Below are 11,753 nucleotides of genomic sequence, written 5' to 3' on the forward strand. Positions count from 1 at the left end.
GTACAACATTTGGTTTGGTGTTGGCCCATTTGGCTTTATGAATGAGGTATTTCTTGTACAAAGTACCTCAAAGTGATACTTGAGTAACATTACTAGTATCTTATAAAAATACTTTGGTAAAAGTTAAAGTCTTCTCTAAAAATATTACTTGAGTAAAAGTCTTAAAGTATCTGATATTTTTTGTACTTAAGCATCAAAAGTAAATTTCTGATTCAAAATCTACTTAAATATTAAAAGTAAAAGTACTGAGTAAAAGTGAGCAGTTAGATTTTCCAAAATGGCACTTATTGGGAGGTGACTTCTCCAAAATATGTTTTTTTTCTAACGGCATGCAGCTGTGATGGGTTGTGTACAAGCTAATACGGTGTCAGAATTTATACTTCTCATCCAACCACAATTAAATTCATGCTATCCAGAAGACACAATTTATCTGGATAGTATTTTTTAAGTAATAACAACTCAGAATAAAATAGGAGTAACGATTTTCTACTTCTTACCTTTTTAAAAAATGTAGTGAGTAGAAAGTACAGATAATTGTGTAAAAATGTAACGAGTAACGGTGAAAARTAATTACTCAAGTAAAGTACAGATACCCAGAAGTTCTACTTAAGTACAGTAACAAAGTACTTAGTCCTTAGTTACTTTAAAGCTCTGAACAGTAGACTGCGAACAGGTCAGGGTGACTGGCTGATTGAGAACAATCAGAGGAAACTGACACAGGAATATTAACACAAGTATGTACGGAAATACAAAAAGGAAAAATATCTGAACTGACAAGAAAACAGATCACAGAAAAATGAACTAATAAACTCAAAGAACTACTGAAGTGATAGAATAGAGAATAGAATAGAAACAGCCTTTATTGTCCCAAAGAGGAGAAATTCAGGTGTAACAGCAGCAGCAGGTACATCAATCCACAAAACAACATATTGCTGTGCAGGATGATCAGATCCCGAAAACCTGAATGTGAGACAAAAAATGCTTATGAGGGACAATGTGGGACACATCACCACAACCTTTATTTCATTATAGATCTCATATCACATTAATTATTCTCTGCTTTGGCTGTTAGTGAACAACAATGTGTTAAGTTTTTTATTCAATTTTTTTTTAAGTTTATCAGAAAAATCTTTGGTTAAAACACATTCTTTAAAATTTAACATTTAAAATTTTAGCATAATAATAATATGAAATAAAAAAATAAAACCATAACCAGGTCCACACAAGTCCAAACCTGTTAGTAGAACAGGTGTTCTGAATGACTGAGCAGCTTCTAAACCAGGGGTGGGCAATCCTGGTCCTCGAGGGCCGCAGCCCTACATGTTTTATGTTTTCCCTGCTCCAACACACCTGATTCAGTCACTGATTTACCTTCCAARTTCTGCAGTATGGAGGACCAAAACTGACATAATTATAAATAAAAGCAGAAATATATAAATGAACCACTAAATAAATAAATACACTTAAAATGCACCAATTCAATTAAAAAAGAACTTCACCTCATGTTTTGTAATTTAATTCTCGTTTAATTGATGTTTTTAACACACTTCAAATTTGACTGTTTTTTAAAATATATATTTTTCAGTTCTACTTTTTACTTGTACATACATTTGTCTCTTAAATGTTTAAATTCAAATATTTTTATAGTTTTGTCCCACAAGTCTTTTTTATTTCGATGTGTTGCAGGCATGTGCTGCCTCAGTTTAGCTTAAAGTTTAAAGTTTAGTTAAAAAAAAGGCACGGGTAAGTTTTTCTCCTTGCCTTTGTTTTAAACTAAAATTTAAAGACTCGTGGGAAAAATATAAAAATAATTAAGTATAAATATTTAAGAGACACAAATGCATGCAGAATTTAAAGGAAAAACAATAAAATATGTATGTTAAAAACAATAACATTTAAATTATGTGTTAAAATATATAGACTAATTTATATTAACGTGGAAAAATAAATATTCAAGTCATTTCAAACAAAAACATGAGATAAAGTTCTCCTTTGTTATTTTAATTGGTACATTTTAAACGTATTTATTTCTGGTTCATTTATATAATTCTGCTTTTATTTATAATTATGTCAGTTTCGGTCCTCCATACTGCAAGAAGCCTGATAATCATCCATTCATTCATATCAGGTGTGTTGGAGSAGAGAAGCAAGTAAAACATGCAGGGCTGCGGCCCTCCAGGACCAGGATTGCCCACCCCTGTTCTAAACACTGCTGTTATCTGTCTGTCTGACCATAGATTGACAGATAACATTATATAACTTATGATAAAACATAATTTTCACACAATGACCGTTTGTCTGTGGCTTATTGTGTTTTTTTTTTTTTTCTTTCTATGAGCAGAGAGTGACAGTGTGGTTATTATAGTGACCCTAATGAGCCACTGGCAGCAGATTTAACATTTCTTGGATCCTGGYTCTGTTCTTAAACATCAAGACTTTAGCCTTTTTTACACYTCAAATTATTACAAAAACAAGTCCMAAATTACTGTTGGGTTTCAGAAGGAAAGTGATGGTTTTTGTGCAGAAGCTGTGTTGGCACTTTGCAGGATTTCTTCAGAAAAAGTCCCAATTTTTTCTCACTGATTTTGGAGTTACATTCTTTGGCCTGCACCTCACAGATAAATGCGTGATCAACAGGACCCAGTGGACCACTGTTAGACATCTGAGGACCATAAATAAATTTGGATGGCCTCAAAGCCTCTTACGACAGAGCCCGCTTACGGTTCCCTTTCCGTGCACAGCATCCTTGAATAGACTACACAAAGATCCTTAAGCCAAAAATCCCTCCTTGGTATTTAATTCTAAATGAGTAATTACTGGGTGTGTCAGTGTGTCTTAGGTTTGCAGGTAGACTGYGTGACGGAGCTCATTTGCACACCGGCTTTAGAGGGAATTGCGCTCTCTCTCTCAGACCCACAGATTCTGAAGGTGAGTGGGCATCCCCAGGAAGCTGCTGAAGAACCCGGTCCTGTAGGGGGCACAGACCACAAACAGCCACCAAGATGTGTGACATGGGGGGTCTGGATAACCTGGTGGCCAACACGGCCTACCTGAAAGCCCAGAGTGGGGATGACAAGGAGATGAAGAAGCGCCGTCGCAGCTTGGCTCTCCCTAAACCAGATCAGTGTGCTGCCCTCAGAGATTCCATCGACAAGGACTTTACTTCACTTTGTGAAAGGCAGCCAATAGGGAAAAAATTGTTCCGTGAATTCTTGGCCAGTAACCCAGAGTTTATGCTTGCGGCTGAGTTCCTGGATGAGTTGCAAGACTGGGACCTGGCTGAAAGTGCGAACAAAGACAAAGCACGCCAGGTTGTCATGAACAAGTACTGCAAAGCTGACTCTAAGTCCTTCCTGACCTTTCTTACTGGGGAGGCTGCTGAAAAATGCAAGTCTGTCACAGATGCCAACTTTGAAGAGGTGATGAAAACCAAAGTCCAGGAAGGTGTAAGAGATTTTCTGAAAGGCAAACCGTTTAAAGAGTACCAGACCAGCTCGTTCTTTGACAAATTCCTTCAATGGAAAGAGTATGAGAAACAGCCCATCACCGATAAATACTTCTACGAGTTCAGAACTCTGGGCAAAGGAGGATTTGGAGAGGTAAGCATGGACATGGAAATCAAATATTTGTTTCAGGAAGCAAACCTTCAGACCCGACTCAGTTTGTTTGTCTCTTCAGATATCCTAGCAATAATTATATCTCCTAAAGACGTTGAATAAATTAAATTCCTTAAAACATTTCAAGGACAGAGATGTGGTTGCAATTAAATATAAGAAATTATGTTTACTTCATCGTTTGACAAAAAGTACATTTCTAATTGCTGCAAAGTCAGAGAACTACCATTCACTAAAGTATTGCATATCATCCAATACTTTACAAGCCAAAGTTGTAAGCAAAGAGTTCATCATCTCTTAGTTCTCATGTYTGAAATGACTCAATTACCATATCAAGGTTTAGCTCAATAACTATAAAAGTATTTGAGTTACAGCTATTTTAGTGTTGGCTAATCAGCTCTGGTGGTCTTCAATCAGCTGACACCAAAGGTTAATCAGTTGTAGATTRATATTCAATAATTGCAACGAGAAGTTCATTAARATTTGTCCACTGAGAGACATCTGGATATGAAATATTTTGCTAACAGACAGACAAACAAACATACTGTGGCAGGCAAGAGAAAGCTTGAATTCAGCATAACAGTGAACTACAGGTGTCCTGTAAGTCAGCCCTGAGGGATCCCTCTAAGGGTTAGATATGAATGAAACATGTAGCCATCAGCTTGAGAAGCYTGTACAAATACTGAGCCTTTTGTTCTTTAAAAGTAAAGGTATGGTTGTTGCTCCTAATGCAGTTTAGATGTTTGTATATCTGCTTCTTTTGTGGGAATATGTCCATGTTGATGTAGAATGAAGGATAAAGGTTTAATAGACGTGACGGAGACAAATGTTCCATCAAAATCCATTTAACAACTGGAGGGAGTCATGATCAGCTCTACCAATGGTTCTGAGTAGATTCATTAAATGACACTCATTCAATTCATTTTGGTCATTTTTATCCAAGCAAGACAAAGTTCCTGCGTCCTCCAGAACTGATGGCCTGATACCAGAACTCTGTGTTTGTGGTTTGAAGGAGACCTGAGACCATTGGTTTGTTTCCCTGCAGGTTTGTGCTGTGCAGGTGAAAAACACGGGTCAGATGTACGCCTGCAAGAAGTTGTGTAAAAAGCGCCTGAAGAAGAAGGGCGGAGAGAAGATGGCCCTGTTGGAGAAGCAGATCTTGGAGAAAGTTAACAGCCTGTTTCTGGTCAACTTGGGCTATGCCTATGACACCAAGTCCCACCTGTGCCTTGTCATGACCCTGATGAACGGAGGAGACCTCAAGTACCATATTTACAACATCGGCTACGACGGCAAAGGTGTAAACAAAGGCATTGAGATGAAACGCATCATCCACTACACGGCGCAGATCACCACCGGCATCCTGCACCTGCACGCCATGGATATTATATATCGTGACATGAAGCCAGAGAATGTGCTGCTGGATAGCCAGGGCCAGTGCCGACTTTCAGATTTGGGTCTGGCCATACAGATCCCTGTTGGGAAGACYGTCACCCAGATGGTGAGTAGATGAACACACGGAAACACTTCTTTCTGCCTTATTTACATTCAATGTCTACGGATGATTTTAAAATACTTTTCCCAGATCATCTTAAAATAAGAATACAATCGATTGTTGGGTGGCAGATTAATTTCAGGCTGCAGACATACTGCCACCCCTGCTGCGTTTTTAATTTTAAATCCGGACAGGCATTATTGGTTTGTTGAAAGACCTTTGCGATCTTTGAATCCATTATATAACTCATTTGATCCTTACGCAGTGAGGTTGGCCTCCATCTTGTTCCATGTCAGAGTCTGYTAAGAGACACCAAGTTTCCCTTTAGATGAAGAGGAATATAAAGCTGCCATTTTCTGACAATAAAATGATTGCAGCCTTACATTACTTAAAGAGCATTCGTAGAACAAGATGTGTCCTTTCTTGTCTTATAAAATGCAGACCGTGTGTTTAAGTCACCCACATTATGACTAAAACATAAAGAATTTTGCTGCAGTTTCTTTTTAGGACTTACTTGCAGGAGCAAAGAGTAAGCTCTTGGCTCTGTGAAAGTCCACTAAGCTTATTATCAGCACTCCGATGCTCCTCAACCAGCCAAAGTGACTGGGCTAACCTGTTACAGGCAAGGCTGCCTTTGGTCCTGTAATCCTCTTATAGGGTATTACACAAGTCTGTCCCTGATTAGATCCACTGACTCGGGTAAAATGTACACTGGATACATTCAGCCGTGATAGTTTGAAAACAGTTTTCTCATTGATCAATGTTTGGAAATTCATTCTGTTGATTCAGAGTTAAACGTGTGGTCTTTTTAAAKTTCAATAACTCTAGGTCTGTGTTTCTGCCACAGGTGTGCATCTGTTGCAACCTGAGTGTGAGTAGAGGGCAGATACAGTATTKCAGACAAGTCTTTACATTCTTAATGTATTAATAATGATGAGATGCTGAGTGCTGTCCATCAAAGATAACACAGCATTGATCAGGTTGATCAAAGGATCAACAGGAATTCTCTTAAATGATTCTGCAGCTGATTATTATTGTATATGCAGCAGCAAATAGAAATAGTTTGTGGTCCAATGTGTTTGGATGTATTTCTGCTGGTGGTCATAACCTCCAGAAATGACCCAACTTTACATAAGACAGTCAGAGTGCAGACACACACAGCTCTTGAYAGCTAGTAGGCTTAGAATTAGGATTAAGCTTCTGGTTTAAGGCAGTCAGTGGGGTCACACAGGGAAAGGGAAAAGAAAAAGTAGTTGGGGGGTCGGGGGTGGGGGTGTTAGGAAATAAGAAGGAGGGAAAAAAAGGGAAAGTGAGATTCAAAAATGTTATGTCCATGCTTTTGAAAATATGGTGACTTTTTCATGTCCCTGTAAACGAAGAACTCAAAGGCTGACAGCTTACTGGAAATGTGATTGTAAACTGGAACGACTGATTATAAGTTGTTTTACATGGTGGAGCAGTCCTGCAACAAGAACCTCCTCCTTCAACCATATGAGCATGTAGATTTATGTTTTCTCTAAACATCTTTCTGACATTAATCTGTGAACCATTGTGGTATTGTAGCATTGCATAGCCATTGTTGTTTTCCTGATGCTGGAAGACATTCTGGCTATATCAATATCTGGGACACTGACTTCTGTAGTGGTAAACCTAGTAGCCCTCTTTCTCTGGAGAAACTGACAATAACAGGTTTATCAGTCAGACCTAATGAAATTTCAGTTTTCTTTGCAGTTATTCAGATCTCTCGATTCTGCCCCCATCTCCTTTGTCCAGGCTGGTACAGGAGCATACATGGCCCCTGAGATCCTCTCCAAAACCCCATACCGGACATCCGTGGACTGGTGGGCCCTGGGCTGCAGCATCTACGAGATGGTGGCCGGCTACACGCCTTTCAAAGGCCCTGAGAACAAAAAGGAGAAGGTGGAGAAAGAAGAGGTGCAGCGCCGGATCATCAATGAAGAGCCAAAGTGGGAACACAAGTGCTTCGACGATGTCACCAAGGATATCATCCAACAGTTCCTCAAGAAGAAACAAGAAGAACGCCTGGGCATGAAGTAAGACCACCTTCTTTTAGTTTGTGGTCAGAGGCTTTTGTAGAGTGTAACTCTAGTGAAGAAATTTAAACATTTTAACTCGTTGAGGGGAAATGTGTGGCGTGCTAAGTATAAAAGGAAGTGTTAAAAAATTTCACTAACATATTTTTCATTTTTTAGCTCACTCTTCTTACATTTAGCTCATTTTTGCTAAGATTTCAATTTAAATGTTAAAGATATTTAAATATTAAATCCTAAATCTAAATGTAAAAGTTAAACCTTAAATGTTGAAGTTCATATTTAGGAATTTTGAATAAAACACAGGCCTTGCTGTTGGTTCTCAGTTCATGTTATGATGTCAGCATATTGAGAAAATAGGAACTGTTATGAAGCATTAGCAGATGTTAGTGTTAGATAACCAGGATGATATCATCCTTCAACAAACATCAACAATAGCAGGTAGCCACTGCTAATGCTAATGAAGATAATATTTAAAATCTACATTTAAAATGTCTTCATAAAAACAATAAGGGTGGTTCCTCTGGTCTAACAGTTTGAAGTGCAGCTCAGATACCAGCTGCATTGGAGCTAGCAGTTGCTATTGTCTTAGGATGATGACATCATAACATGAGCTGAGCACAAACAGCAAAGGCTGCATTTCATTCCAAAATACTTCAACATTTAAGGTATAATTTTTACATTTTGATTTAAACATTTAATATTTAGAATTTAATATTTAACTATATTTTCATAATTTAAATTTAACATTTAGTAAAAATTAGCTAAATGTAAGAATAGTGAGCTAAATGAAAAATATGTTAGTGAAATTTTTTTAACGTTTCATTTTACACTCAAAATGTTAGTTTGTTCCAAGTTTTGTGACTTGTGCTGACAGCCAGTTTGCATCCTGTTTGAAACCGTGATGTCATCGACTTACCAAACTTACCGAGGTTGTCCTCTTTTTCTGTGGTATTTTACATTGTGTGCTCAGTGTAATTAACATTATATGCTGCACACATTGTTTCCTATTTTTATTGTGCAGTATTTTCATGGCAGCGTTAGATCACCACATATAGGTTTGGCAGTGTTATGACCGTATTTTTGGTAGTTCAGGTCATTTTTTTGGTGTTTCTGTGTGAATGAAGACATTTCTTAACAAAATTAATTTATATGTCGTTTTAGAAAAAAACATGTTTGTTTTTGGACAACGCTTACAATATATATTTTTTTATCTTTTCAACAGGAACAACATGGAGGATCCGAGAAAGCATGACTGGTTTAAGAGCATCAACTTTCCCCGTCTAGAGGCAGGCCTGGTGGATCCTCCCTGGGTCCCCAAACCCAACGTGGTCTATGCCAAGGACACGGGTGACATTGCAGAGTTCTCTGATGTCAAGGGCATCGTGTTTGATGCCAAGGACGATAAATTTTTCAAGGAGTTCAACACAGGAGCTGTGCCCATCCAGTGGCAGCAGGAGATGATCGATACCGGACTGTTTGAGGAGCTCAATGACCCCAACAGGAAAGAAGGAGGAGGTTTGGATGATGAAAAGAAGTCTGGCACGTGTATAATGATGTGAGCTGGCACAAGTTCACCATGCAACACCTAATCAGACTCATGTATTTGTTTTCTTTGTCTGAAGCGCAATAACATCAATRTCAAAAAAGGTAAAATCCAGGAGATTGTGAGCATCTGTGTTGGGACCATCTTTTTTTTGTAAGTATGCTCCTGGTTTAGAGATCAGCTGCTCTTGAGGCTCAGTAAAATATCAAAAATGCAATGATGGATTTTACATGTTTCCTGTTTGAAGACATRAATATTTAATTTTTTAGCCACTTTAACCATGACAGCTAGCAGTATTTRCAGTGATGATGTTAGAGGAGTACGCCAGAAAAACAGTTTAATGTGAGACAAAACTGTCAAAGACAATAAAGCGGGGTTTGCCTGATTATTATTTAGTCAAATTGTTCTTAAGTTTAGAATTGTAACCAAACTGGGAAAAACAGATTTAAAAATCTGTAAACTGAGGAATTTTTTGTAGCATTTTCTGTATTTTGTTGATACCACCATAAAGCCACACTGTTTCTATGATGAAAAGTGCTTTAAAATGACACTTGGCAGAAAAATTTCTGGTTTTTTTTCTTTACTGTTGTGATCTTAAACCTTACGATTATGAATGATCACATTTACGTCAGGGTGGTTGTTCAGCCACCCGACATGTTACCTTTACACCACATAAAAAACAGTTGTTTGTATTGTACATAAAGAAACAAGTTTGAATCTACTGTATGCAGGAAAAATAAATGATGTCAGTTATTTAAATTTAGTAATATTTTAAAAACAAACAAATTATAAAAAACCCTAAAAAAACATTTTGATTTCCTCCACTGTTACTGCTTTGAGGCTTTGAAGAAAGATATTTTGGCCATTTTACAGTGGGGTTTTGTTGAAATGTTATGAAGGTTTATTGCAGTGTGTATAGCTCTTTGAACAACCTCAATTTAGAGCAACAAACCTTTAATATTGAAAGGACCAACAAACTGTTGGCTCGTCTGAACCATCAATCAGGAAATAAACCTGGACATCTAATAGGAACCAGGAAGTTGAAATCAGATTAGGATAGGTTTACAATCCCTTCTTTAAGAACTTTGCGAACTTACCTAACAAAATTGGAAGAAACAAAACTTAAGAAACTTCAGGTGTGTCCTTATATATTACTCCTGTAAGATTTCCTCAGCTTTGCTCTGATTCTAGTAACCAAACAAAATGATTTCATTTTAAAATGTGTCAAAATGACTCTTTCAGATAAAAATAATGTTAACTCAGAAAAAAAACTCTCCTTTATCATGTGAAGCTTCCCTGCGGGCTGGGTTCTAAGCCCCTCCCCCTCCATAAACAAATGCATAATTTTCTTTGGTAAATTAAATCAAACCCACCTCATAGAGTGTTTTCAGTTGTTGCTTCCTGTCGTTTTTACAGTGYTATTGTTGGCTCAAGTGTTTTATCATTTATCTAAAATGTTTAGCTGTTAATTAATTATTACATGATTTATTTAAAAATGCACCATGGCTGCACCCTTAAAATGTCATGGCTTCAGTTGTGAACAACAGAAGAAGACARAACATTATGTCAAGATTTCCTTAACAGCAAAAATTCTGAATGCAGCCAAACCCAACACCAGTCCATAAACATTCATTTTGCCTTCTGTTTCTCAATACACGGTTCTTTTGACCAAATTTTAAGGTTGTTTGCAAATGAAAACAGCAGCAGCAGCTTGCAATGGCATTGTCAGTGCAGCCTCGGGCACTTCTAGCAATATCTTCATGAACCGCAAAATAGTCTATGCCAGCTTGTTCATAGACTGACTGGATGTGTTGTGATGTAAACTATTGCATCGCTGTCRTGTTTTCATGACTATTTACATGGCTATTGTGGCAGAAATATTATAAATTTCCTGCTGGAAGTGCCCTCAAGCTGCACATCCAGCAGCTTCTGCTGACAGCTGCACTTTCAAACAACCACAGATTTCTTTGTTTATAACCATGGAGTTTGAGACTGAGGGTGGTGTAATGTTTATGACATAACGTTCCCACAAACCACTATGAAACTTTAGAAAATGGAGCTGTTTAAAGGTTTGGTCTTAGCCATTTTCAGAATAGCCGTGAGCTCATCAATCCCTTCAGATTTGAACTCTTCCTCTCTAAAGCTTGTCTGTTTAAACAAGATATTAATAGTTTCATTGCCTTTTACAGAACTCTGCTTCAAAATGGCTAAAATACCCCTTTAAGCCCTGGGAAGTTGTGGATAGACGAGTGCAGAAGCAGCAGCTCACTGTTGTGAAACAGGACAGTTTAGAGGAGTTAGGTAATAAATTCCTGTACCAGGAATTATATTTCCATCGTCCTAAAACACTGTGGTAATTCAGGGTGAWAATCTCTTAGTGTTGGAATAAATGATTCAAACTAACAGATCTAGAAAAAGAATCTGCAGTTTTGGTAATTAAGAAGGATTTTTTAGTGTTAAAACTTTTTCTCTCYAATGTCTCAGGGTGTTGTGTTTTTAAGTTGACATTTGGGCAAAGCTKAGTTTTTACAAGTTGTGTTGATTTAAATGAATGATCCTGTAATTATGAAGGGAAAAAATGYAGAAAATTTGATGCAATTCTGAGACACTATTGAATCTTTATTGAAATTGGAAAAAATATATAAAATAAAGAAATGTCTTTTAAGAATGTGTTTCTGTGGTTTGTTGCAGTACCAGGGTTTAAAGATATTCCTCGGCGTCAGAGCATGCCTCAGATTGAGGCCAGTTATGGATGTTCTCAAAGATATTTATAAGCACAGAGAAAGTGCTGCTCAGGACTCTGGAGTAAAAGCTAAAAGTAGCAGCTGCAGTAATCATTTTCTGCTGACAGCAGCCAAGGACCTGCTCCGGGGCTCTAGAAAGGTTTCAGTTTTAGCTGATAAAAGCAATAATCTGGGTGATATCTTAGCTTAAATCATCATCTTACTAGTACCACAGTAGTACAATTTGTGTGTGTGTGTTAAGAAAATAATAAGAGATATTAACAGATAACAGTAAAAACTTTGAGCATGCAAAGGAATAACCCC

At 37.5% G+C, this 11,753-nt stretch overlaps 1 protein-coding gene across 1 annotated transcript; it reads left to right on the top strand.

The window, feature by feature from the left end:
* Positions 1-2,836: 2,836 nt before the first annotated feature.
* On the top strand, positions 2,837-11,371 carry LOC106528614 (G-protein-coupled receptor kinase 7A). Its single transcript, XM_014023826.1, has 4 exons — positions 2,837-3,599; positions 4,660-5,115; positions 6,883-7,163; positions 8,386-11,371. The coding sequence occupies exons 1-4, from the start codon at positions 3,003-3,005 to the stop codon at positions 8,720-8,722; spliced, it is 1,671 nt and encodes a 556-aa protein (XP_013879280.1). The 5' UTR covers positions 2,837-3,002; the 3' UTR covers positions 8,723-11,371.
* The last annotated feature ends 382 nt before the right edge of the window (positions 11,372-11,753 follow it).

The sequence above is a fragment of the Austrofundulus limnaeus genome, unplaced genomic scaffold, assembly GCF_001266775.1.
Source record: "Austrofundulus limnaeus strain Quisiro unplaced genomic scaffold, Austrofundulus_limnaeus-1.0 Scaffold392, whole genome shotgun sequence".
In the NCBI taxonomy this organism is placed as follows: domain Eukaryota; kingdom Metazoa; phylum Chordata; class Actinopteri; order Cyprinodontiformes; family Rivulidae; genus Austrofundulus; species Austrofundulus limnaeus.